Source organism: Drosophila sechellia, chromosome 2R (genome assembly GCF_004382195.2).
Source record: "Drosophila sechellia strain sech25 chromosome 2R, ASM438219v1, whole genome shotgun sequence".
Lineage (NCBI taxonomy): Eukaryota > Metazoa > Arthropoda > Insecta > Diptera > Drosophilidae > Drosophila > Drosophila sechellia.
The window spans coordinates 14553495-14579596 of NC_045950.1; the positions used below are offsets into that span (position 1 = coordinate 14553495).

The following is a 26102-nucleotide window of genomic DNA, read 5'->3' on the forward strand; positions in this document are numbered from 1 at the left end:
TAATAAAAATAAAACGAAATAAACCTTGTGGAAATTTATTAAAATAAATACGTTTAAGTTGACTACTGGCAAACAACTAGGCATGGGCCAAAACTACGTAAAAAGAGTGGCAAAACGGGGTGCTGGAAATCGGAAGTGGTGCAGAGTGGTGGTGGTGGTGTGGCTGTTCGATGTGGTCGGTGGTTGGGTCTTTGCCAGTCATTGGGCCACACAATCGTTGCAATTGGCCGTGGGATCGGAGGTGCTGTTATTCGAATGGGAATTCATGGAATCCCGATGTGGGTGACTAGACTCTGAACAGCTGGTGGTGGTGGTGGTGCTGGCGGCCTTGTGGCGCAGAAGTTGCCAGCGGCGCTGCCAGTAGTTGGCCTTTTTGGTTAGAAGCTGTTCGCTGCCGGCCACCTCGATGTGACCCACTGAGGCCCTACTCGTCTGCGGATGCAGAATGAGATCCGTGCGGAGTTGCTGCACACGGCGAACATCGTAGTTCTCCACTACAATGATGGGTGTGGGCCGGAGTCTTTCCGGCGGATTGAGCCGGATGTTCGGCTGCAGGGACTGACAGTTACGCTGGCGGCGCCATATTCGAGATTTCAGACTTGGCCAGTGGAGCAACTGCCGCAGGGAGATCCTTTGTGGTGACTCGACGGGCGGTGGCGCGGTCAGGAGATCCCTGACCAGATCAGGAGCCACCACACCATCCGTAAACTGTCCGGGTACGTGCGAGTCCAGCCGCAGACTGCTGCTGTTCTGCGAGTTCTGTGGTGGTGGTGTGCTCACATAGAACTTGGTGCGGGCGGAGCGATTGGGCACCCGCAGACTGTTGGTCTTCCATGCATCGTGCAGGGATCGGAGGCCGGGCAAACGTGCAAGGTGGTGGATGTTATCGTAGGAGGCGGACAACATACCTGCGCGCTCGTCCTGGTACTCGTCGTCGTCCGACGATTCGAGCCGGTCCTCCACCAGCGAGGTTTGCCTCGAGAGACCCTGTTAAATGGGTTCAGATTGCAGGTGTTGCAGGTTGCACATAGCATGTTGCAGGTTGCATATTGCATGTTGCACATTGGTGTATAAGCAAACAGTTACGAAGCGGAAATGAAACGAAAAGAAGAGACGAAACGAAACCAAAATGGTGAGCGCATCTACTACGAGTACCAAAGGAGTACACACACTAAAGCCAACTGCAGCTAAGGTCCTTCCAGGTCCTACTTCAAAAAGAGAGAGTAAGGTGCTCAGTGAAGGCCCTTCACTTACCGCATTGTGGCGCCTTCTTGGCGGCGAGCGCTTATTCCACAGCGCCTCCAGTTGATCAAAGTGCTGCGATTGGGCTAGAGCCGCCTGCTCCGGTCCCAGATTCGCCTGCGAAGCTCCTGTCTTCGTCTCGGCTATCTTAGAGATCTCCTCCATGCTGGCTGAAACGCTGAAACGCCGCTTCAGCCGCTCATCCACCTGGGCCATCATCACGGAGGAGGTCAGATGGCCGTACTTCTTCTGCCAGGTGTACGTGTCCAACGAAACCTCCTTCTTCAGCAGCCGCTTCATCTGACGCTTGGGTCCCTGCGGTCTTAGATCTGCGGAGATATCATAATAATAACTGCATAGTTCCAATTTGTAAGTGAAAAGGAAACAAGTCTTACCTTCAACATCCTTGCTGGGACCCGAATACGTAGGCAGTTTCACATACTGCGCTGGAGTGTTATGCAAGCAAATCACGGGAAGATTATAGCTGTCCACCAGCTGGACCAGGACTCGAGACACCTCCAGACTAATGTCGAAGTGGGTGAAGGGCACGTGCATTTGGAGCGAGGTCAGAGCTAGTCCGCGCTTCGTTTCCCACACGATCAGGGTCTTGTCATCGCTTCCAGAAACGGCAGTGGAACCTGTGAGATCAGGGTTAATCGGCATGGCATAGAAGTATGTATTTCTGTGCATTACTCACCATCTGCCGAAACTTTGACTCCAATCACAGGACCCAGATGTCCTGCCAGCGTGTGCACCTCCTCGCCGGTGAGCAGGTCCCAAAGGATGAGATTCATGTCCTTCGAGCCGGACAGAACCTGAGTCTTGTTGGTTACCGAAACGGCCACGCAGGTGACCGCATCACTGTGCCCCACCAGCACCTGGCTGAGCTTACCGCCCGTCGCTTGCCACACCTTCAAGGACATGTCCCGAGATCCGCTGATGATGTGCACACTATCTGCGCTAATTTCGAAGCATGTGATTTCGTCCGAGTGCGAAACGGAATATTTCTCGTCCTCCTGAGTCAGTGACCAGATCTTGAGTGTGTTATCACCATTCGTGGAGACGGCAAAGCGCATGTTGTTGGTCACGGACAGACTTTTGTATGGACCCTGGATGGTCTGCAACAAATTGCCCGAATGGGCCATCCACACGAGCAGCATGGAGTCGCGATCCGTGGAAATTACTCGCAACGAATCCATTAGCACCACCACCTTGACCACCGGTGCAGTGTGGCCCTTAAAGGAGTGGCAGATCTCACCCAGAGCCAGGTTCCAAATGTGCACCAAACAATCCTCGGAGCCGGTGGCCAGAAACTCACCATTCGGCGCAAATTTGAGACAAGAGACCCCAGCTGTGTGCCCCTCCAATGTGCACTGGTATTCCGGAGTATTGATCCTCATGAGGTGGACATGGCGCCCGGAGGCGATGGCCATTTGCTGGGAGTCGCGGGACAAATCGAAGCAGGTGATGGGTGGCAATGTGGTCGATGGCGATCGCTGCGCTTGCGCATGACGCTTCAGGCTGCGTTTGCGACGTGGATGCCGGGAGTAGGGATTCACATAGAGCTCCTCGTTCCGGAACGAGTAAAAGGTAATCTTGTTGCCGCCCACGGTGACCAGGAAATCGTCATTATCCATCGCATGAACGGCGGTGACTGGACCCGGATTCGGGGGCAGCGATCTAACCAGTTTTCCGGCGTGCATGTCATAGATCAGCGCTCGTGTATCATCACAGCCCACCACACAACGCTGGCTGTCCTTGCCAATGGAAATGCTTCGGATCTACAGATTTCAAACTAAGGATTAGCATCCAGTATGGTGAGCAAGTAGATCACTCACCTTCGACTTGTGTCCTTTGAGTGTATGCAACTCCTTGCCGGTGGCCAGTGTGCGGACATAAAGCGCATTGTCCTCACACAAAGCCAGCAAAAACACCTGAAAATTTATGAAATGGGATTTCAGTTTTTCTGTTAAAAATGCGAAATTCAAAAAAATTTTGGTTAAATTTTTAATTTTTAAGTGATGATTGAAATTTTATTGCACCATTCATTATTATTAATTGAGAATTTTTCATTTAATGGTGTATCGAATTCTGGGTCGTTAAGGGCCGTTGACGAGGTAATCGAAAATTAATAAATTGCATTTTGCCAGTTCAGACACAGAGGCTGAAACATTTCAATTTAAGGACAGCCCACAGGAGGCTTTTCTCCGCGTGGCGGGTGCGGGGGCTTGGAGGTGGCAGGGTCACTGCCGTGCCACGAAGCCATCAGGATGCAGGCCAAAGAGCAAGAAAGTTGATTTCCTTTTGCCATTTTCCTTGGCTAAGAATCCTGCCCAAGGGGCTGCTCCCTCCACAAAGTGAAGTGTTCGTGTATGTGTTAGTGTCGAATATGTATGCATGTATTCGCGTGTCTGTGTAAAATTACATTTCAATTTGGGGAAGGCGGCAAGTCCCGCCCATTCGGATATGTCCTTGTTATCGCGAAACAATTTTTCCGCCTGCTTATAGGCAATTTTCCCTCAATTTTCACCAGCACTTTTGTTTAATGTGCGAAATTGTATTTTCGGTTGCGGCAAAGGACATCATGAGTTTTGGATCTGAAGGAGCCGCACCAAAGTCCAATGGTAATTGAATCGCTACCCCTGACTATCTTTTTACTTTGTCTCTGACTTTTCAGTATTTTTTACGTTGTCTGAAATGCGAGGAAGCTGGAAGCACGTAGAAAAATTGATATGTTTTAATATGAAACGTAGATTTTGAAACCTAAGACTTTATGTGTTGAGATGCATCACATCCGAGCGTAATTCATTCATTTAACTTCGAAGTGGTAGTAAGAAAAAAACGTACAAGGCAAACTTAAAAAAAAAAACAACTTTCAATTACTTTCAATTTTTGTAAGTGCACAGTGCTGGTGACTGGTATGTGCCATCCGAGGAGATCCCCTTGAGCCAGGAGCTGCAGACTCGGCGCACCTTGAATTACAGTGGCTCTTTCCTGTTGTCTGTCTATTGTGGATTTGCTGGCTGGGCGCAGATGGATGGGGGAACTTGAGGAGCGAGTGGCAAGTGGAAGCACGCATCAATTGCCAGACGTTGGGATAGGATATGAGGAGGAATAAGATGAGATGGGGAGCGAGCACAGTTGCCATTGACAAAGGACAACAGTATCTTCCAGGGAGCCGGAAGATCCCCGCCGGTATCTTGATATTATTTTGCGTGCCAAATTGCTGCTAAGTATGCAATACTTATTGATAGAGGCAGGCACGAACACACACATACACAGATACAAAAACACATACACACACACACACACACATTGGGTTTTTTGTCAAGCTGATTGACAACAAAGGATTTGGCGCGTAATGCGTACCCAAGCCGGTTTCACTTATTAGAATTTCAGCAGAAAAATCCCCGAGTTGTCAAGTCACCCAGTTTTTTTGTGACACATCTCGGGTGAATCTATGCGCTCGTCCATCTATTGTGTTTCGCTTTAAACTTGCTGGATTTCAGTTTTATTTTCCACGTTGTCTCTGGCGTTATTGGGTTACTTGGAGCGCTTCACTCAAGTGGAATATGGCTTAAAGCTTGGCATTCTTCTCCATCTTTTTATTATATTTTTTCTGTCTCGAACGAAGGAATTGCTTTTAAAGCTTTTCAGCTGTGCATGGTGAGCAGGGAAATCCCCTTAAGGACTCAACTTTTGTCTTTGCCAGAAGTTTGTTTCGTTAAATTTGAGAAGCCACATAAAGTGCAAGTGTGAGTGCGTGGGGAATTCACTCACGATGCACTTGCCGCGCATGGGAATATCCTTTAAATAATATGTCTCTTACAATTAATTCTGGTAGTTTTAACTCACCGAATTCCACGAAATGTCAATACGCAGCACAGCACTCGTCATCTGCATAGTGTTCAGCAGGGCAAAGTTGTCCAGATCCCACACGCAAATCGTCCTATCGATACCGCCCGAGATGAGGACATCGCAAGCTCCGGCCACCACGATTCCACTCACTGGTCCGCGATGATGGGTGATGCGGTGTCTCTGGAGGGAAAAAATCCAAATACAAATTATATAGAGAAAAGTTTATATGCCCACTTAAAGTAGAGATTAAATTTAACGTTTGAATGGCTTCAGTTCGCCAGGGACTTTGCATGAAATTTGATTTGGAAAAGGACAGCAAGCTTATCATGCCTGCCCATCGAAAGCCATTTGTTTCTAATACCAACTAAACGATCGGATTTTAAATATTAATCCCAGGTAGTGTAAGGGTAGCTTTATGGCCAACAGAAGAACTTGGCTTGAGTTGGCTTGCGTGTCCCATGTGCTACCTTCAAGTTTGCCGTAACTTCCGCTCACTCGTGTTTCCCTTTGTTTGTCACATTTCGTATGCATTAAGTTAATTACCACCTAGCATGCGAGTTTCCCCTTTCCAGGAAGCGACAGCGGAAAATGTCAAAAGTTTGATAAATTACCTGGACTTTAAAAATGGAAGAGAAGGCAGCAACGGTGGCGACATGAATGGAAGTGCCGGCATGACACGGCGTATACGTAATATTGTAATTAATTCAATAAGTGCGCGTAATTGCAGGTGTGTGCCAGTATGTGTGGCACTTCCGGTCGCCGTAGCAGGGCATTGCAGCCTTGTCTACTGTCGCGTTTAAGATCGTAAAGAGCTTGTGTAGCCGGCGACTAAGCGAAATTGACTTTAAAATATGCCCGGGGCCAACCGAGTGGCAATAAATCTAATTTCTATATGTGTGTCAACAGGACGACGACAAGGACGAGAACAAGGACACGGGCACATACACACACGCACACACAAAACGCCTGATATGCAAACATGGCGCATTGTGGGTAATCACAGTTTAATGTGTGTGCGTCTCTGAAATATGAACATAGTATGACTTATGGCGGGGCGGAAGTGGAAGAAGTGGCATAGGAACAGGGGGCAGGACACCAGTGGCACCATCTCCTGCCACGGTTCATTTGCCAGGCCGCGGAACGTGTAAACCCATGTTCAACGAGCAGAACACTCGTGTCAGCCAGATGGCAACAATTCAGCCCGCACACACCCAAACCCAACCTATTCCCACACCCATCCCCCCTCCGCAGTGACCTTGCCTGCTGTGTTTGATGAAAGGCGCTGTTGGCTGGTTAGGCGGAATTTATTTGGCCCAGAGAAATTATGCAAATGCATTCGGTCTGTTTGATCTGGTTTGCAGCGAGATTTCGCAATTAGCCTCAGAAAATGCGTTTTTCATTGCACCGAAATGAAATGCGTTCGATGCATTTCGAATGGGACTCAAACAATAATTTATAAAATCAAACAGAGTGCTATTTGATTTTCATTTACATGACGATAAACAAATCGATTTCGATTTCTATAAATGTAAATAAATGTCTGAAATTGAAAGGTGTTATTTAAGGCCATAAACTAGCTGCTGCTAGTTCATTGAGAGTGCGCACTTAAGTTCTCAAATAAATTGCTAAGGGTAAGCAACAGAAGGCAATCTAAACTGGGTTAAGACAATAAGACATTTGCCTGTCTGCATTTGAACAATTATTCAAATGCTGTTGTTCGTATTTAAATGGTCAGGTGTCTGGCCATTCTGACATTTAGATAAAGTCCCTCCTTTGTAGAACAAAAGGGTGCAGTAATCCTGTGCTTTAAATATAAGAAAATAGCAAAAATTATAAAAACTCAAGAGTAACAATTTCTAAACTCTCTTATTATGCAGATATATGTACATATAACCATGGGCTTTTGGTGGACCAAGCTCCAGACTTACAGTCTCAGCAAAAATCTGTTTGGCCACCGCACAAAATGTTTTCAAATTAGCTTATGGCCATGCATGAAATCCCTCCAAAAGTTATATTGTCTGCATTGTCCCGCTTTTAATTCGCTGAAAGTGACCATTATGGCAGCCATTAGCTTCCCCAGCGAATGCCACCACCCCCATTGCCACATGTGGGGCTGCCCCATTGTGCTCGTGTTTGCTCACCAGTTTGCCGCTGGCCAGGTCCGTGATGGCGATGCTTGCATCCTCGCTGCTGCTTATGATGAGCGTGTTATTGGCGCCGGCTGCCACGCCCGTAATCGGAGCCGTGTGGGCGTTCCTGGGATAAATGAAGAAGCGGAGGATGTTTAGATAAATTGCGTCTGCAGAGATTTACAAATTACGCCCAAGGCGGCGAAAATGGTATCGATAAAGAGACGAAGGAGACCGGCACACAGAAATATATTGGGTCTATAAATCAAGGAATTACTGCGGATATAGAAAACATAGTGGGTAGCATTCTGTAACTGTAAGTTATTTTTAAACCGAAAATTGAAAGAAGTTAAACCGCTTTTCCTAAAATAAGTCACACTCTTCTTTTCGCTCAGTGCACTCACTTTATGTGCGCCCGTCGCTCGCGTAGCCCTACGTGCCACACAAGAACAGTGGCATCCTCGGAGCCGGTCAGCAGCAGCTCCGAATCCGACTGGGGAGCCACCAGGAGGCACGTGACCGCCGCAGTGTGTCCTAGAAAGCAAGCCGCGTTGGGCAATTAGCTCGGGTAATGGAAGGAATACGAATGCTCTCCACTCACCCTTGAAGATGTGATCGAGTGAGTTGCTCATGATGTGCCACTGCTGCACGTCGCCGGAGCTGGTGGCCAGGATAAGGTGCTGCTTCGACGGAGCCAGCCATACGGCGCGAATGCATCCCGTTCCGGACACCGTCATCGTGCGGATCTGCGAGGGCAGCGGTGCGGGCAGCCAACCGGTGAGCGGTACGAGTAGCGGTACCGCATAGCCGTCGCACCAGGCGGTCGCCGAGCGGACCGTCATGCTCAGCAGCGAGTTGTCGTCGTCGTCGTGCTCGCTGATCGGACGCAGCCAGGATATCAGCTGGGAGCCCAGCTGCATGGGATCGCGGGTGAGGACGTCGCTCGACTTCCGGATCGTATAGTAGATCAGCTCGATGTCCCTGTCCAGGATGTAGCAGCGTACGTGCTCGATCAGGCAGCGCAGGTAGCTAATCGACACGGTTTGCACCTGGTATTCGGAAAGGTTAAAGGGTACGTTTAATCCACATATCAAATATTCCTAATAAGGAAACCACTTTCATACTCAACAAAGTTTTCATTCTGTAAAGTATCTGATAAAGTGTCAACTATAAATGGTTGTTTACATTAACTATCTATATATCTATTATCTTTTGGTGTCACATAGTTTGCTATTAAACCACTTTTGTTTGTAATAGAAAACAAGCTTTGACAGCTCCATTATCCTCGAATTCAAACGACAATAAGGAGTTAATTAAGCACCAAAGAAAACATTTATACTCCCATCATTTTGCACGAGAATACGGCTCAAATTTATTTAATTAGGCTTATCTAAATTTTCCCACACAACTTATATTTCTTGTATCATGTATTGAAGAAGTATTAAATCGATTGGAATCGACGATTTCTAATTTTATTTAGCTGTGCGTTAATTAGATGCAAAAGGATTCATATTTTATTCATGTTCGCTGTCGTTTAGTCAATGAAAGGGTTCCATGTTCGCCGCTGGGAATGCAAATATTGGCAGTTAAAAATGTATCAGCGCATTGAATATTCGCACAGAGCAAAAATTTAACAAACAAAATCGTTAATTTGATTGGTTCGCATCCGCAAAAACTTCCGCACACAAACACAAGCACTCACACACACACACACACACACACGCGAGGGAAACAAAAGTTTAATTGCATACTTTCCAGGGCCGAATAATGAGTTTTCAGCACTGAATGAAACCAAATGGAATGAAATTAAAGTAGCTTCATGGCTCAAATGCGGGAATCGGAGGGATCAGGGAATGGCAGCAAATGGCCAACTGCAGCGAAACAATTAGACGACCGAATTAAAAGAGCCAACAGCTGTGCGAGCTTTGCTTGAATTTTGCATTTTCGGAAGGGAGATGCCGGGGGCATGCTCCAAATATCCATCCTAATTTCATTATCACATTATACTTTTGTGAGGCTTTTATTGAGCTGGACTCTAGCTGTCCATTCGGCTGTCTTTCTCAATTAAAATTATCAAACAGTTTGGCAGCTTTGGGGATTTTTTTCTAAAGCTTCTTGGTTTCATTAACTTAAAATAGAAGATGCTACCTAAACGTGTCCATAAATTTCATAAATTACACTTTAGCTAAGTTTGTTTAAAGATTTCCTACACTTTTAACTACCACTATAAGTGCAAAAAATCCAACTATATTTTCCACTCAACAATTTTATTGCTCTCTCTGACCAACAGCACCATCAATAGCATGTAAATCATTTTTGCCCATAATTTAGTTTCACTCGGAGCTTTCACTTCATCAGCTCTCGCTTTGAATGTACAAATTAACTTTGTGCCCATTGGATGGTGCTATATTTTGACATGTAAACGGAAGACTGTCTGTTTGATTGCCAAATTACCAGGCAATTAAGAGCAGCCAAATGCTGAGCTCCACTGATTGCCATTTCGACCTCCCCTCAGCGAACTACGAAACTAATTGGGGAGCTTACCGCCGCCAGCAGGAAGTCGAAGTTGCAGACAGCGATCTGCTTGAAGCGGGTGGTGTCATCGGATCGCATCAGGTGGTGCCAGCTCTCCTCCACGTGGCGCATGCTGTAGCTCACATCCGCTGCGATGGGGTTGTAGAAGGTGGATGTGTCGTCGTTGTGATGCGTGGACGATGACTTCCGGCCGGCGGAAACAGCTGACACCGCCGACAGGGAGTCTTTCTCGCGGTCCCTGTCCTTTAGGCTGATCACCGACTTGCTCTCGCTGCGATTCGACTCGTTCTCCAGCGTGCTTTCGTCCTCGTCCTGTGGAAAGAACAGGTTGGCCAGCTCGCAGTGCAGACTACGCGTCCTCTGGACGTCCATATACCGTCGCTTGGCCACCGAAGCGCAGTAGTTGTGCCGCCACTGGATCAGCACTTTGCCGGACATTATCTTGTCGTGCAGGAGCAGTAGTAGGTCTGCAGGATTTAAGAAAAGATTGAAAAGATTAAATAAGTTTTAAATTGAATTTCTATTCCCAACCCATAGATCCCACCAAAAATATTTGACTTACCCATCTCGCGATGAATCTTCTTGAAGGTGGCGAAGCTAAAGTGTCCGTTCTTGGTCTCGATAAGCGACTCCGGATCGTCGGTGGGCATGAGCAGCTCCAGCAGCTCCGTCTCACTCAATCCGTACTCCGAGCAGGTGATGTAGGAGGCCAGATCGCCCACCGCCTGTCGTCCGTAATGGCGTTCCAACTGGTCGAACTGCTGCTCCACGTAGAGGGCAAAGCTCACGTCGCCCGGAATGCATTGCGGCGGTATCTTTAGCTTTGTGGCATAGTCACCCATATTCAGATCGAACTGATATTCGACGGACTTGAAGCGATCCCGCTGCATCGGTGTAAACTTGAGCTGCTCCACGGGCGTGGTGGAGCTGCAAATGATCTGCACATTCCAGGGCAACGATGTGGGCAGCCACGAAAGAGCAGTAACAATATCGCAATCCAGTGGATTCAGCAAGTGCAAGTCATCGATAAACAGGAAGAGGACATCATTGCCCATATCCTCGACTCTACGCAGCAGGTTCTGGAACCACGTGTTGATATACAGCGGATCAAAGGAGGCGTCCTTTGGCAGATAGCCCTCCGGTATGTTGAAGATGATTGAGATCTGCTGGCAAATCACGCGAAGCAGCTCCAGATTGTAGGCGGAACGGGGCGTGGCCTTGGCAAAGCGAATCACCCGGTGCACGCGAGTGGATCCAAACCAGCTGCCCACCTGGCCGTACAGGTGGCACAGTATGGCGCTCTTGCCACTCCCATCCGCCCCGCAGAGAAAGTAAGGAGCATGCCGACTGCCGTTCCGGAAGTTGGCCATCAGATTCTGGCGGAGCTGTTGCGGCACCCGCGATTCCACCAGAGCGTCGCAACCCGTGTGCTCCCGCAGGATTCGTAGGTGCGTGGCGTGCTCGTGAAAGATTTCCTGGAATGCATAGCAAATATATAAACTTAAGTTAGAAATAGGGCGGAAAAAGTGGTCAAGCCATATGCATTGCTATTTTGCGTCCTTATAGGTCGCTTTTGGAATAATTTAATTTGAACTGATATTATTAAAAAATTCATTTGTGTCGCTTTATTTGACAAATGGCACAACTTGAGTGAGGGAAATGCGATTTTAATGTCCTGTTTAATTACCATGTGATGCCATCTGCAATTATCAATTATGTGCGACAGGTATCAAATTAAATAAGTACATTTTTTCAATGCTCATACACATAAAATAAGAGTTCTGAAGTTAAAGCGACGTCTGTTTAAATATTTATTATGTGCTTTAAATATGTTTCAAAATGATCATTTGAGTGCCGCGAACAAGGTCAACAGTGTGCAATTTACTTTTTTTCTTTTTGAGCAGAATGTAATTATTTTTGATTGCGGGCATATGGAAATCATTTGCATAGAAATACACTTTGAATGTTTTCAAAACCGGTAGCTGTTTTGGTTTGCCCGTAATTGGATTTGCCACCTGCCACATGCCACCGGCAGCCATAATCCCAGACCAGTGTCATTTCCATCCGCATCCTTCAGGCATTCATCTCGGACCAGCTTCCGTTTGTGTGGTGACCTCTAAGAGGTCCTTCTCTACCTCATGGCAGCTGTGAGTAAATAAAATAGAGTCGCACATGTATGGCCAAGTGTCGCCCGCCTGCGTTCGCAGTTACCGAGACCAGAGCACGTCATCGGCATCAGTATCCCCATCACTCGGAACGCCCGTGAGTGGCATTCAGCGTGTTTGCCAGTAACTTTGTTTACCTGTCACCCCCCACCCCCCACACTTGTCCACCTGCTGGGCAGGTGTCTGAGCGGGTTGTACTTGGAAAAACAGACTAAGTGCTGGAAATATGTGGACCTTAACGGAATTGCCCTTTTACTTATGAAAATCTATTTAAATATTTTTAGCTCGGAGTAAGGACTTTAGTTGTATTAAGATTAATGTATCCCAAAATTACAAGTGAGCCAAGAGTTTTATAAGTATTGTATCATATATCAACTCACTAATTAGCTTAAGAATCTATAATAATTATTTTTGAATTTCAATAGCAGTCATAATTTTTCGGCGAGTGTCTGTCTGTGCCACATTCATTCGCCACTAACATGTAGTCATCCTGGCCTTGTCAGGATCTCGGGCTCAGACTGCGTCTGAGTCTGTGGCGGAGTCTCTTATACCATTTTTCGCCAGTAAGCGGCTTTCGCTTTGCAAATCTCGTTTGACAGCATCTGTGTAATGCACTTCTCGGCGACACAACCCATCGAATCAATAAGGCCAGGAGCTGCGTGTCCTTCCACGCTCCCACTCTTAAAGCCACCTGAGTTGCCGCTTAATTAGTTGGCATTTGACTTGCTTTAATTTCATCTTCGCAAAGTGCCAGAGTCACATGCACAAGGTTTGCAAAGGTTGCGCATACGACGTGTTGCACCAGGTGAGGATTATGGTGTGCTTAGATGGTGGCGCAGAGGGGAGCTGCGCACTTTGCATATTTCTTGGTTGCGGCAACGAATGCCACAACATTTTGTCAAAGTGCGCGGTGGAGGTGGATCAGATGGGTTTTGCCTTTGCAACACTTTTATCCGCATCGGTGGTGGGCCTGAAGGTGGGAGGGTGTTTGGGTTGGAAGGATGAAATGGTATGGGATGTTGACCGGGCCTGAATGCAGTTTACGTTGCTGCATCGTTAAGTGAAAACAAGGGACGACCTGGCTGGGCGTGGCTACATTGTGCCCAAGTGTAAGTGTGTTAATATGTCAGAAGCGCTGGTAAAAGGGGGGCAGGGGGGGAGGTCTGTCGAGCAGAGCCGTGAAAGGAAAATGACTAGGGCGAGGCTGGAGCTTGAGGCAGTGAGCCGGCAACATGTAACCTGCAACCCGGTCTACTGCACTACAACATATTAATTTTAAATTATTACAGTAAAGAGAGCCTAGCTAAGAAACCATTAACTAACTCACTAAGCCAACACAGGAACTAACAGCGTTTGCCATTAAATAAGATACAAGTTATAAATGCCTAATTTCTAGTTATGAAATCATATTTTTTGCCTGTTTTAGCCGTTTTTTCGAGTGCACCACTTGTGTTCGCCCGCTAATGGCAGCGACCAGTTCGCATTACGCCTCGTCCTTCGGCTGCGACCGAGCTGAAATGTTAAATGCTTTCAACAAAAGCCAACAAGAGGTGGCGTTTATGGAAGGGGCGGAACGGGGCGGGGGCCAAAATGAGGGTCGGAGCGGTGGCGGTGAGTGAACTTATGCAATGCAGGGCCATGCTGAAAACCGCAACTGGAACGGAAGGCGATCTGAGTGGCGCTGCCAAGCGGGCGGTAGCGGCAACCTTGAGCTAAACGATTTCCTCGGCCATTTGACGTTTTTGGGCCAACTCGATTTCAATTGGTTTTTATTGCAGGAAATCTCTTTCAAACTAATTTCGACAACTGTCATATGCAAAGCATACATTTTTGGGCATCCTCTTGCGCTTATGCACACACATATGCAGTTGTTGGCAAAATAATAGTTGTAGTTGCGAAACATACTGTTTAAATGCATACTTAAGAAATCTTAATGTTCTTGCTTACAAACATAGAACATTCTGGTAAACACTTTATTAACCTATCAACTAACATTAGATTATATTTATCCACAATTGCTGATAAAATGCATTTTTAGATATTTTTATTGCGACCTCATTATTTTGCTCCCAACTGTACTTTTTTAAGAGGGGCTTGCACATGAACGGATTCAGTTGAATTTTCCTGGAAATTGCAATTGCCCAACGAAAATCTCAGCATATTTCAGGTAAAAGTTGATATAAAGAGAATCCTTAACCAGTTTTTGTTTGCAAATATTCCTTTAGCTTTCACCAGAGTGGCTTGTGTTTTATTTTCTTTTATTCTTTTCAATAAGGAAATGACCACTTTGTGGCTGTGCAAATTGAAGTGGTATTCATTCAAACAATTTAAATTTCCCATTTGTTTCCCATCTATCTTTGCTCTTTGTTTATTTTCCAACTTTTTTGCGCCAAAACATCTGCTTTGAAGCCTAATATACCTGCCACATGCCGAACATTTAATTAACGCGCAGCTATTAGCCAACAACTCGAGACTTTGTGGCGCTGCCAATAAACAATGGAGAGCCCCAAGAAAAGCTCAACAAAAAGGCATAAAAAACAAGGTAACGCCAAATCATAATGGCCCGTACCACCGAACTTTGTCTGTGGCAAATTCTTGGAATTAATTTATGATTCTTCGTTTCGGCCGCAGGCCAACTGGCCAACCGAAAAATAACAATCAGAATTGCTGTTGATTAAATAAGCGTTCAGTGGTTTAGAGAAGTGGGGCAAGTGCTGAGCAAAAAACATTTAATTTAATTATCGGCCCGCAGGCGTTTTGTTACCTGTCAGCTATATTAATGGCCCAAAGTGGCTATCCAACTCACCTGCACAGTCTTTTTCCTCCCCTTGATTACGTCGGGATCATTGGTTATATGTGCCTCGATTAGCAGGCGCAGCTTGTCGGTCACTTTGTTCTTGAACTTGCTCAAGTACGACTCGTGGTCCTCGTTGTCCGGGTCGATGGCCTCGCTGGCGACACTGCCGGGCACCCTGCAATTGGTAATAGCCCCAATTAGCCAGCACTCCTAACCAAAAATCTCAGGGGGCCAGTAAGGTCATGGATTTAGGCCCACATAGTCAAATGTGCAGACTAGTGCTTTAACAAAATATTAAATAATTTAATATATATAATTGAATATAAAATGCTTTCCACTAAGTCCTTGTCAATATTTCAGTAAAAAAATGGTTTAGCTGAGCCTTTAATGCTTTAATTGGCACTTTGCATAATGCCTTTTCACTTTTTTTTTATTCGGGGTTGGTAAAAGTTATCATAATGAAACTTTTTCACATTATCAAAAGTAATTAATTAAAGTTTTTAAAGTTGTGATAGTAGTGGATTTCGTAACTGAGCACACATCAGACAAACGATATACAGAATTTTTTTGTTATCAAAAAGTTACTCTTCTTTGTTGGATTTTAAATGAAATAACTGACACATATATGCAGCCGGAAAACTTACACAAGTGTAGTGTGATTATCTGTGGAAAGGTTCATGGTGAGTTCGTCCTTGATTTTTCGCAGCCGCTCTGCCGCCTCCACGTCCCCCTTGCTGCACTGAGCGGCTCGTTCTCGGAAAACTGCCAGGATTTTCTCGCTGGTGAGTGCTAAAAATGCGTACTTAGAATATGAAAATATTCTTTGGATACAAATAAAAACCGAACATACCCATTGCCTGCGAGACTTCTCTTTCGATCTGCGTGCGTCGAAGTAGCTGAACCCGTTCCACAAAGTCTGGCGATCGTCCTGATGCACTGGATCCTTGAAGCAACGATTGAAAGGCTTGTTCGAGAAAGCTTTGCATTCGCTGTGATTCAGCCAGCCAGGCATCCGCGGTCATCAGGCTGCAAAAACAAAAGGGGTTTCAATAACTGGCGGACACGTTCCAGATGTCGAGGCAAGTGTTGGCATTTCCATATTTGCCCTGCCACACCCATTCCCCATTTCGCCCATTCAAATATTTGCCAAAGTTCAGCTCCAATTGAGTGGCCAAACAAAGCGAATGTGGAACATGGATAATTTCAGCCAAACATGGCACAATGGAACGGAAACGGAACTTTGACAAATATTGGCCCACTTTGTCCATAACTATTTCGGTTGCAGTTTGAGTTGCGGATTGCTGCTTGCAGGCAAGAACAAAACAACCTTAACTGGTCGACATGTGTAACCGATCAATAAACAACATCTGGTTTGCTTCTCTTCAATGCAAAACGGTTCATAAATTGTTTAGGTCGTGTAATTAAACGTGATTACGTATTCAACTCGTTAACTTACCGATAATCCTGCTTGAGTTGCCGTTGCGATTGACTTGCATCCTTTTCGTACCACTTGACCAGCATGGCCTCATGATCGGCAGAGGTTTGCTGATCGGTCAGGACTGCGGAGAAGATGTCCTCATCTATTTTCGTGGGCAGCAGCTGACGACCAATGCCATCGCCCACAAGCACCATGAAGAAGACGCTCTTCGTGTGGGCGTGGCAGGTGTCGATCTCGTGCAGATAGTCATGGATTAAGTAGGGATCCCGCTCCAGCTGATGCACTTCCAGGTCGCCAGTGCCGAAGTGCATGTCCACGAATTCCAGCTGTGTACGAATCAAAGCAATACATTTCATAAATGAAATAGTTAAATGATAATTTAAACAAACCATTAATAATATAATTTGCACCCACCTCAATTTGTCGGTCATCGTAGAGGGACTGCAGCTCGGGACCGACCAGTTCGAGGAGCATGCGGCGCTCCTGGTTGAACTCCTGCTTCAGGCTGGCCACGTAGATCTTGATGAGCAGCGGCTTGGGCAGGCGTGTGTGGGCGCTGGTCACACCCCTCAGTGCATTCAGCACACTCTCGTCGATGGGCGCGGCCATTTCCGGTTGCGAGCTGCTTTTTGCCTAGTTTATTTGTTTGTTTTTTCTTTTGCGCGTGGCTGTGTCGGTGATTGAGTGGGTGGTGCGGTGTGGTGGCGCCTCGCTTCGCCTCGCCTTGCCTGCTTATTTAAGTTGACCAAAATCAAGTGGCATCGTCGTCCTCGTCGCCGTTTTACCAGAGTCAGCTTCGAGCAGCTCGCAGCTTTGGCACATGTTCAATGGGAGCGGGAAATAAAATTGGTTCTGTATCTGTATCTGAATCAGAATCTGAATCTATATCAACAGCCGCGCTCCTCGCCACCGCACAATTCCTGGGCATAGCGGGCCAAAAAGTTTATCCTTCTCGATTCAGCTGGAAAATACAAATTGAAAAGAGCAAAAATTGTATTTATGGCAAAGTTTTTGCATAACCCGACACGTAATAAAAAACGAAGCCAAGCGAGACAAGAAAAGATTCATCCCATGATCAAGCGAGGGATAAGTCCATACACACTATATACACTGGTGGCCAAAAAAGGGGAAAGCACAAGTTGGACAAGCCAGAAAGTGTTAGCGTTTGACTCAGTTGTTGGTTGATTGAAACATTTTGGCATTCGAAAGAAGGGGCGAAAATGTTGCCCTAAATTGTATGTTTAAAGAAGGTAAAATACGTAAGTATTAGTTAAGTTAACACACTTAAGTTATTGATACTGATTTACTGATTTATGTTTGTAAGGAAAGGGTATGTTTAAGCTATGAAATCCGTGCAACCGCAAAGTGCCTTAGCTATGCCTTAAACGATTAAAAATAATTGAGCACGCCCAATGCTGGCTTTAAGATGAACACGGACTTGAAAAGGGGAGCCTGGCGGGTGGGGCAAGTCCTGCTGGAATCCTGCTGCCGTCCTGCCACTAATGAAGACCCATTCCCTTCGTCCTAGAAGAAGGTGCTGTCTGCCGACCGCCAAACAAAATCGATTGCCATTAATTCCGCTTCAATGAGTTGGCTAAATTGCTCGTTAGGACAGCGGCGGAGGACAGGACATGGCGTGGTCCTGCGTTTCCTGCACCGCCCCCCTCCCCTGCCCTGCCGTTTTATATTCCTCCATTGCGAGGTGCAAGTGCCTTGGGTGTCAGTTTCAATCAGCCTTCGCAGCACACACTCACACGTGTTTCACCGTCTCAATCTGGCTTATCTGTTAAATATTTGATTCCCAGCGAATTAAGCTTAATGAGCACCTTGCCCGCTCACCAGGCAAGTCAAAACGTTCCCAATGATGTGAAAATTATACGACCTGGCCAAGTGCAATACCCATTTCAGCTGACCATGGTTAAGCCAGTGTTATGGCAATCAGATGTTTGCCCCAAAAAAGTGTTCTACAGCATGTTTACTTTTAATCAGGACACAATTTAGAAAGTGCCAACTAAGCTAGCCATTAAAAGCGTTACGAGCAACAAAGTTAACTATTAGGATTTTTATGTCTTCACAGTTAGGTAGAGAACCCATTGAAAACAATATGCTTGTCAAACATCAATTATTGTCACGCATTTTCGGTGGATACAGCGGTATATAAAGCTAACGCAAAGTTTTTACGACCATAATTGGATATTTGATAGGGTATGCTGACCAAATTACTCATTTGCCTGCTGATAAGGTTGATAACAACGAAGTTAGTGTTTAAGTTAGCAATTTATCACAAAACCATTAATTTCAAGCTTAAATCATGCTCTCCAACTAAATATTCACTAGCTCATTAAAGCATTAAGAGCAATATGCTGTGCACATGGATTATTTTACATCATTTGTGGCACAAATACTTTGATAGCCCAGCTTAGATTTCTTTGGACTTTGGAATTTCATAAACATTATACATTTCTAAACTTAACTCGATAGCCATCATGGGTGGCTTAAACCCATGGATTGTATCGACTATTTGGCTTACACCTTATTTCAACAAATGCATACACGTAATAGTTAGTTTCCCCGAATTCATGGTTAACAGACAATTTACCTTGACTAGAAATGATCGTTATTGGCGATTAACCCCATTATTAGTCAATTTCCGACGATTTAGGCTGGCGTTTCGTCAAAACTGTCAAACAACAAAATTTCTGGGGGGCGTGGAACTCAACGTTTATCGCTGGCTTGGGAGGAGGATATTAATGACTATGGGCAAACACAATTTATCCTTGTGCTGCCTGTGCTATTACTCCTCCACTGGGCTGTTGTATCTTGGACAACGTGGCCACTGTGGGTGTCAAATGGCCCCCATTACTGGATGGGCCAAATGTATGGGCGGGCCAACGGGGTTCCATTGAATGGGGAATGTGTCCAGAGCGTGCTGTCAATGCCATCGATATTCTGTTAAATATTAAGAAGCAAGAAGAACCTTTCAGCGCCTGCTAGAGTGAAGAAAACTTGGTATTGCTGGCATTGCAATATGCATTCCTTTTGCATTCACCATGTAATTGATAAAAATGTTCAGAAAGAGTTACTGAATTGTTAATAAAACAGGTGTGGTGACTTATTACTATTCAATTGAAATGCGTTCAAGGGGAGAATGTTGGGTATTACTGTGCGTTTGAGTTTGTATGTAAAATGAATGTACACTTTAATCTTATTAAGTCATCACATTTAAGAAAGAACCAATGACGTGTTGTTATTTGGAGTTATTTAAAAAATTGTAGGTAAAAACAAATTAAATAAATTCTTAAGAAATTTATGAAGACCGACGCTTTATATATTTAAATCTTTTCAAGCCCTATTTAACTAATCTCCACTTGTATAAATATTTATATTTATAATATTTATTTTCTACTGAAAGTTTCACAGATATTTATTGAAAACATTTAAGCTCCAATCACATCAGTGAAAACAGATGCCAGTCACAATTCAATAAAGGCGTTATCGAGCCAATCTCGACTGGATATGACCATATTTGCTTGGCAACTTTATTAATGGATCCCAAGCTTGGCGGTCAAATAGCCCCGACCTCTGAACCCTGGCCATTTGCACAATGGAATGAGTAGCTGGCCCAGCGTCCGCAAACTAAAATAAAAATAAAATATTGGCACTGACGCGCTAGACATAAATAAGTAAATAAATGATAATAAGCGAGAGACCGCAACAGGCAGGAGCAAAAGCGGAAGGAGCGGCAGGAGTGGGAAAAATAGGAATGGGAAATCCTGAATGGGCCTTGGGCAAACAGTTGGGCAAAGTCAGCAAAATTCAGCAAACTCGGAAAAGTAACCAAACACGGAATGGGCTCAACTGAAACGTATGTTTGAGGGGGGCGGGCATTAATAATAAATCCGATGCAGTGTGTGGGTATGTGTGTGTTAGCTCGCTTAGCTGCTCATTTTTTGTATAAATATTTAAGAGAAGAGAAAATAACAACAGGCGAATATTCTGGGCATGCCAAAATTAGAACAGTCGCCATTCATTTGCAAATGCCAGCGAGCCGAAAGTTTTCCCAGCCGTTATTACCTGCATTTGTATGCCAAGGAGAAGCCCAGCCGAAAAGTATGCCACAGAATTTGCTTCTCCTTTTCGCTTGTCTCGTGCAGCGGAAGTGGCGAGAAAGCGGGAGAAAGCAGTCAAGTATGCGTGCGTGTGTGTGTGTGTCTGTAGAAATAGAGTGTGTTTCATTTTTTTTAGTAAACAGCTGCGTCTGGCATACTGCACAGTGGAAACAGTGTTATTTCACCACAAGCTCACAGTGCGTATGAGTAATATTTGTACATGCTCTAAGTTTGAGAATGCTAAGACAATGTAACTTTTCCAAGTTGTTTTAAGCAAGCTTCTTGTTCAGTTTTAAAGTGCTTACTAATAAAACCGAACGATTTTCTATTAAAACTTAGAATTAGACTAGGGACCACAGTGCAATGGAATTTCTCATTGAAATAAAAGTTTATGCCGCCATCAGGTCAAACGTGGGCTTTTGCCACAACCCCCCCTACCCCCCAACCCCCACACCCCAACCACCCCATCGATGCCTTTGATAAATACAAAATGAGCTGCCATTTGCCGAATGCTTCGGCATTTCAGCCTGGACGGGGCACAATTGATTTGGTTCGCTTCTGTTTTTCCAGATTTTTTTTTTTGTGCTTGGTCCAGTAAGAAAATTGAGCAATTTCGGGTCTTAAATGTTGTCCCAGCTCCCAATCGGCACCAAATTGGCAACGCTCGATTCTGGCCAGTTTCCTGTAATCAACTACGTGAATGAACGCATTTGGCAGCGAGCAAGCAATTTGCATGAATCGAGCTTTGATTTATGAAGGGAATACGAGTGCACATCCTGTACTTGGATGGCCAGGGCCTCACTGTGCTCACTGTGGTCTCATCCCGGCACTCGATGAAGTCAATTGTGGTGGTTGGCGGGGGGCTTCGATGGCCCTTGACTCGAAACCCTTTTCAAATCCGGGACTTGACGATCCAGAACCAATTGTGCTCCATTCGCCCGAGGCCTTTAATTTTCAGCCATATTCTTTGACAATTTTGTGCTCTGCTTACCTGAAGGTCATCGAAAATTCAAAGGCAGCTGCTGCCGGGCCCGCATTTTATTTATGCCGAGCAGGTAGCAAAGCGACGGGAAGAAGGGGAGCGCGGAAAAGAAATGCAAAAACAATTCCAAGTGTGTCTTTCATTCTTAGCCCACTTGTCGTCTCTTTTGCGCCTTTGTCTTCGACTGCCACCGCCCTCAGCCCTTTTACTTTCGCTTGTGGTAACAGGGCTGGCAGCCACAGAACCAAAAATATAGCTATCTCAGGATGAAAATTGTGGCTTTAAGTCGATAGGATATCTTACAATAGAACTCGAAATATTTACTTAAAGAAGTTGAACAACTTATCATGACAAAGTATTTTTCTACAATCATATGAAGTGGGTTTTCATATAAATGCAACTTCAACCGATTTAAGCAGAATTTAATATCTGTTTCTTGTCATGCCTTAGCAGGTGATATTAGGTAATTGGCTTGGTGATGCCTTTGTTAGGCAATCAAGAAATATATAGCGGGAATACAGCCTCATGAAATATGCAACAGTTTCGGGGTTTCCACGAAAAAGTAGCCAGATTTATCGAGAGACTGGCAGAGCCACCAGCACCGCCAGCATGACTGTCAAAAGTAAATAAGCTTGCACAGGCAGCTCACGCAATTCATGGCTGAATACATTGAGCGGGCGCAGGCAAATCTAGGGTAGCGAGTCGGCCTAAAACATGAAAAACTTATGGAAAGTGCGGCATAAATCAGAAGACATGTCGACGGCAGTGGCAGCCCCGCCGCCTTTTGGGTCTCCGCCCCTTTGTCTGTCTGCAGGACTCGCGCTTAAACACACTCACCCACACTCATAACACCCACATTCACACACACACACACTCATACACAAGGCTGTGCGCATTTCCGGTCGCTTGGCAAATTCGATTTCATGGCATTGTCACGTAAAATGCTCCCCGAATTTCATGTCAATGAATTTCCTTTTTTTATGTCTGTCTTTCTGTTCGGCTGGTGTATTGGCCTGCGTGTGTGCGTTAACTTATTGTAGTCTTAACATTTTGCACAAATGGCTCTCGTTCTCCCCTTTCGATTTCAGCAAACTTTGTCCTGCCCGAGTCAACAATTTTGATTCTATTTACACATTATTATTATGGCAAGAATTTCGCCTGTGATCGGGCGTGCAAGGAGGTGAAAATCCTTGCCCGCCATTTCGTATTTAATTATTTAAGGATTTACTTTGAGGCCATTCAAGTCTTTATGTAAGGCCCAGGGAAATCACAATGCGACTGATGGGAAACTCGAAAAGAGTGGCAGGTGTCAGGTGTACCGTGTACTTTGAAGAGGGCTCTGGAATACTAGTACTATTTGATGTTATTCCTTGAGTGAATAGTTAAACAATCTTATAAAGCCAAGCTAAATATTATTTTTTACATGAAGTTAAAGTCGTTTTTGGTGCTGAAAAAAACGAATATAACTCAATCAAACTGATAGGGAGTTCATATATTTGATTTGTTTTGAGTCATACAATTTAACTTAGTAGCTGTACATTAGAAATGTGCTAAATGTGCAAGAAATATTTGTAATCTATGTTAAAATGCATTAGAAAAAGCAAAGCAGTTTGCTTCAATGAAACACAAGTCATGTGAAGAATTAGAATAGAAAAGAAAATCAGACTAAATTTAAACGATAGCAAATAACTGGTATTTCGACAGTATAATAATCTGTTTTCAAAGGAACAAAACAACTGAAATTCTTAAAGCCCTTTTAAACAATACTCCTATTATAGAGAAATCAGTAATTGTTAAATGTAAAGCTACATACAAAGCATTTCTCCACAAAGTCAACCAGATAACTAATGCGGTTACTAAGAATTCAATGATAAAGTTCTTTAATTGGAACGAAAATATCTAGCATTTGTAGTTTGAAATTCCTGGCATTTTTGCGAGTGCCTTTATATTGTGTAAATTTTTGGGGTTGTCTGCCACTGAAATACAACGCGTAATTGTACATTAAGCAAATATGATAAGCAGCTTTCAAGTTAATGATGCGTGCTACGTTTATGTCGTGATGTGTACGGCTCCAATGCCCCCATCCATTTCAATTCCCCAGCGAGCACTCACCCACTTATCGCCAGAAATCACAAATCACAAATCATTTTCATGGGAATGTGTGCGTGTGCTCCAATTAGGCCACCAGCAGACAGAAAACCGGAAAAAGCGGGCCAGCCCGAATGGATAATTCAAAATTATTGATTTGCCACGTTTTCATTTCAAATTACTGGCACTGACAAATTTGAACAGGAAAACGCGTTGGCTGTATATGTAGGTACATCGATTGTGGCTTTTTGAGTTGAAAAACTTTACCCGCCACTCAATTATCCACTTTTGCGGTACAGTGAATATCGCGGTATTGAGACAACATTATGCGCTTTTCATTAGCCAAATTAAGGCAGCGAAACTTTGTTGGCGCCGGGAAAATTTTAATTTTCATTTCCATTTAAACTCTATGTTTATTTTGTTAGCTGAAGGGAGTTAGGTTGAAAAGGAAGCACACTCGACGCCATACGGCCTTACTGCCCATAAAATGTAAAAAAAAAAGTTGTATGCCAAGAAAAAGTAAATTCTTGTGCCCTCAATTCTACACTCAAAGAAAGGGTAAGTTGGGTGAAAAGTTTCTGGACTTTTACCAAAAGCAAACTTTGAATTATTTGGTAAAAATATTTTCATGACTTATAAAGTTCTTATAACAACTTCTTATGATAATAAACTACCCAGATACAAACATGGAATTGTACCTTAAAAATTAAAAAAACAAATATATTTTGATGAACAATCTTGTTGTTAAATAGGTCATGCACTTTTAAAATGTAATTCCAAGAGGGATTGTCATGTTTTGTTGCCGACACGTTACGTTGCCAGCAGATTTGCATGCATAGTGCAGAAGTTGTTGGCCTAAAAGACGAGAAAAAACACGCCCATTCTGCGGTCTAAGGCCGCTCAGCAGCAAATTGGTTTTTCCGGAGGCTTTTCCCAAGGCTTTCCCGGCTCGTTTGGCTTCGTTGCGTTTCATTTCGTTGGCCGGACCCTTTGGACAGCATTGTTGCGGCCATATAGAGTCGTGGTTCTGGGTCCAGTCTCCAGCTGCCCGCTGCTTGGGATATGGCTGGTGCACGCCAAGTGCCAACATTCATTAAACGGCCATAAACAAGTGGTGCAGATTGCGTTGGCCAACAGCAACCACCGGCGGCCAAAAGGCGACAGCGGTGCTGCAAATGGATGCCACGTCAAAAACGCATGCAACAGCTCTTGTTTATGAGTTGCATTTTCCATTTTCACACACTCAGTGCAGTTGAGCACGCAAAGTTTTAACACAAGTATATAAATAATATTTTTTTTTACAAGGAAAAACTGCTGTACATTCGTACGCCCTTGTAATTTAATAGTTGCTTAAGGAATACGCAAATGGATTTAAAAATACTTTTGCTGAAGGTAGTAACACAATATTGAGAAGGATGCAAGTATATGTAAACAAAATAATAATGAAATAATTATTGGAATTTGTGTAGAATATGATATAAAATCAGCTCACAATTGGTTGTTTAAAGAAATTGTAAACATAGCTCGTACAAATGTTTGACGGATTTCATTTGCATGTTTTGATTTGTTTTCCATAAGTTTTCCCATCATTTGCCTTCCGCAAAGACGATTTCCACATATAACTTATGGAAAAGCTCTCTGACAATTGCTCTCTACTCGATCGACAGAAAATAGTTTCAGACAGCGTGACTAAGCCTGATTGGAACTGCCAAACTGTTTAAACCAGCTATTCCAGCCAAGTTTTCCTTGAAATGGAATCAATGGGGTATGCGGGCCAGATGGGGAAATGACTAATGCCCCGATGACAACTTCTCATACTCATCTAGCTTTGTCGGCTTCCTCGTTTCACTTCGTTCTAAGTTTACGGATGCATCGGAAATTGGGGCAAAGGAAGCGAGACGGAAACGGAAGTGACATACCTACATACATAACGGGTGTGACACTTTAAAGCCTTTTATAGAGAGCATTTCAACGAAATGCATCTGGCGAATACATATAATTAAAAACTATCTTTATGTGTATATATATAAGTTATTTGAAAGTTCTTTTATATTTATTTAGGCATAACACAAATACAAAACTGCAATGTTGTTTGGCTTTTAAATTCTTCTCTTCTCTAAAAATTATAATAGTTGGAAACATATTGTTGCATATGTATTATATTTCGTGACTTAAATGATTGACTTTTATTTCATCATTATAAGTTTAACTGAATTAATGATTTCACGTTAAGACCAGTTTATCTAGTTACGCCCTAGTTACTTGATAACTGAAAACTATTCTGCAGAGCATCGGCAATTCTATGTAAAGTGTTAGCTAGTTTATTTATTTGATTTTTGTGTATCCATTTCCAGCTGTACCCAGCGGAGACCGGCGAATCCCCGAGCGCATTTCATATTTAATTAAAATCGAGGAACCCACAGACACCCGCAAAACAAACAGACACACATGCAAACACATGGTCGCTCATCCACGAGCACTTGGCCATAATACAACGACCATTTAAAAAGGTGGGGTGTGGACGGGGGGCGGGACAGGCAGCGACGTCGTCTGGAAAATGGTAATAACAAAACGTTGGGCAAATATTTAAAATCTTCCGAATGCCGCATTAATGAGCTTTTATTTTGACGGCGATAAGCACAGCACACAAACACACACACACACACGAAGTTGGAAACAAATTATGGCTAATTCACGATTGCTTTATGCTAAACAGATGGGAAGGCAAAAAAAAAGTAGAATATGTATTCTGCAAGCGC

At 44.3% G+C, this 26102-nt stretch overlaps 1 protein-coding gene across 6 annotated transcripts in view; it reads right to left on the reverse strand.

The window, feature by feature from the left end:
• The window catches only part of LOC6621890 (NACHT domain- and WD repeat-containing protein 1), a 33658-nt gene that overhangs the window by 3001 nt on the left and 4555 nt on the right, over positions 1-26102 (reverse strand). For 3 of the 6 annotated variants that reach the window (XR_004361374.1, XR_004361373.1, XM_032715338.1), the window contains exons 2-17: positions 16579-17125; positions 16183-16490; positions 15577-15752; positions 15371-15515; positions 14736-14901; positions 10327-11239; positions 9774-10231; positions 7831-8278; positions 7634-7763; positions 7242-7356; positions 5098-5280; positions 3081-3176; positions 1940-3023; positions 1638-1880; positions 1255-1571; positions 909-987 (exon numbers count right to left, since the gene is read on the reverse strand). Coding sequence is in view for 3 of the 6 variants with exons in the window: in XM_032715338.1 (XP_032571229.1) it covers positions 909-987; positions 1255-1571; positions 1638-1880; positions 1940-3023; positions 3081-3176; positions 5098-5280; positions 7242-7356; positions 7634-7763; positions 7831-8278; positions 9774-10231; positions 10327-11239; positions 14736-14901; positions 15371-15515; positions 15577-15752; positions 16183-16490; positions 16579-16773 (5056 nt within the window). In the remaining 3 variants the exon portion in view is untranslated. Of the gene's footprint in view, positions 1-19; positions 988-1254; positions 1572-1637; positions 1881-1939; positions 3024-3080; positions 3177-5097; positions 5281-7241; positions 7357-7633; positions 7764-7830; positions 8279-9773; positions 10232-10326; positions 11240-14735; positions 14902-15370; positions 15516-15576; positions 15753-16182; positions 16491-16578; positions 17126-26102 lie in introns of those variants that run through there. The other 3 variants (XR_004361375.1, XM_032715339.1, XM_032715337.1) reach the window with 2 other exon arrangements.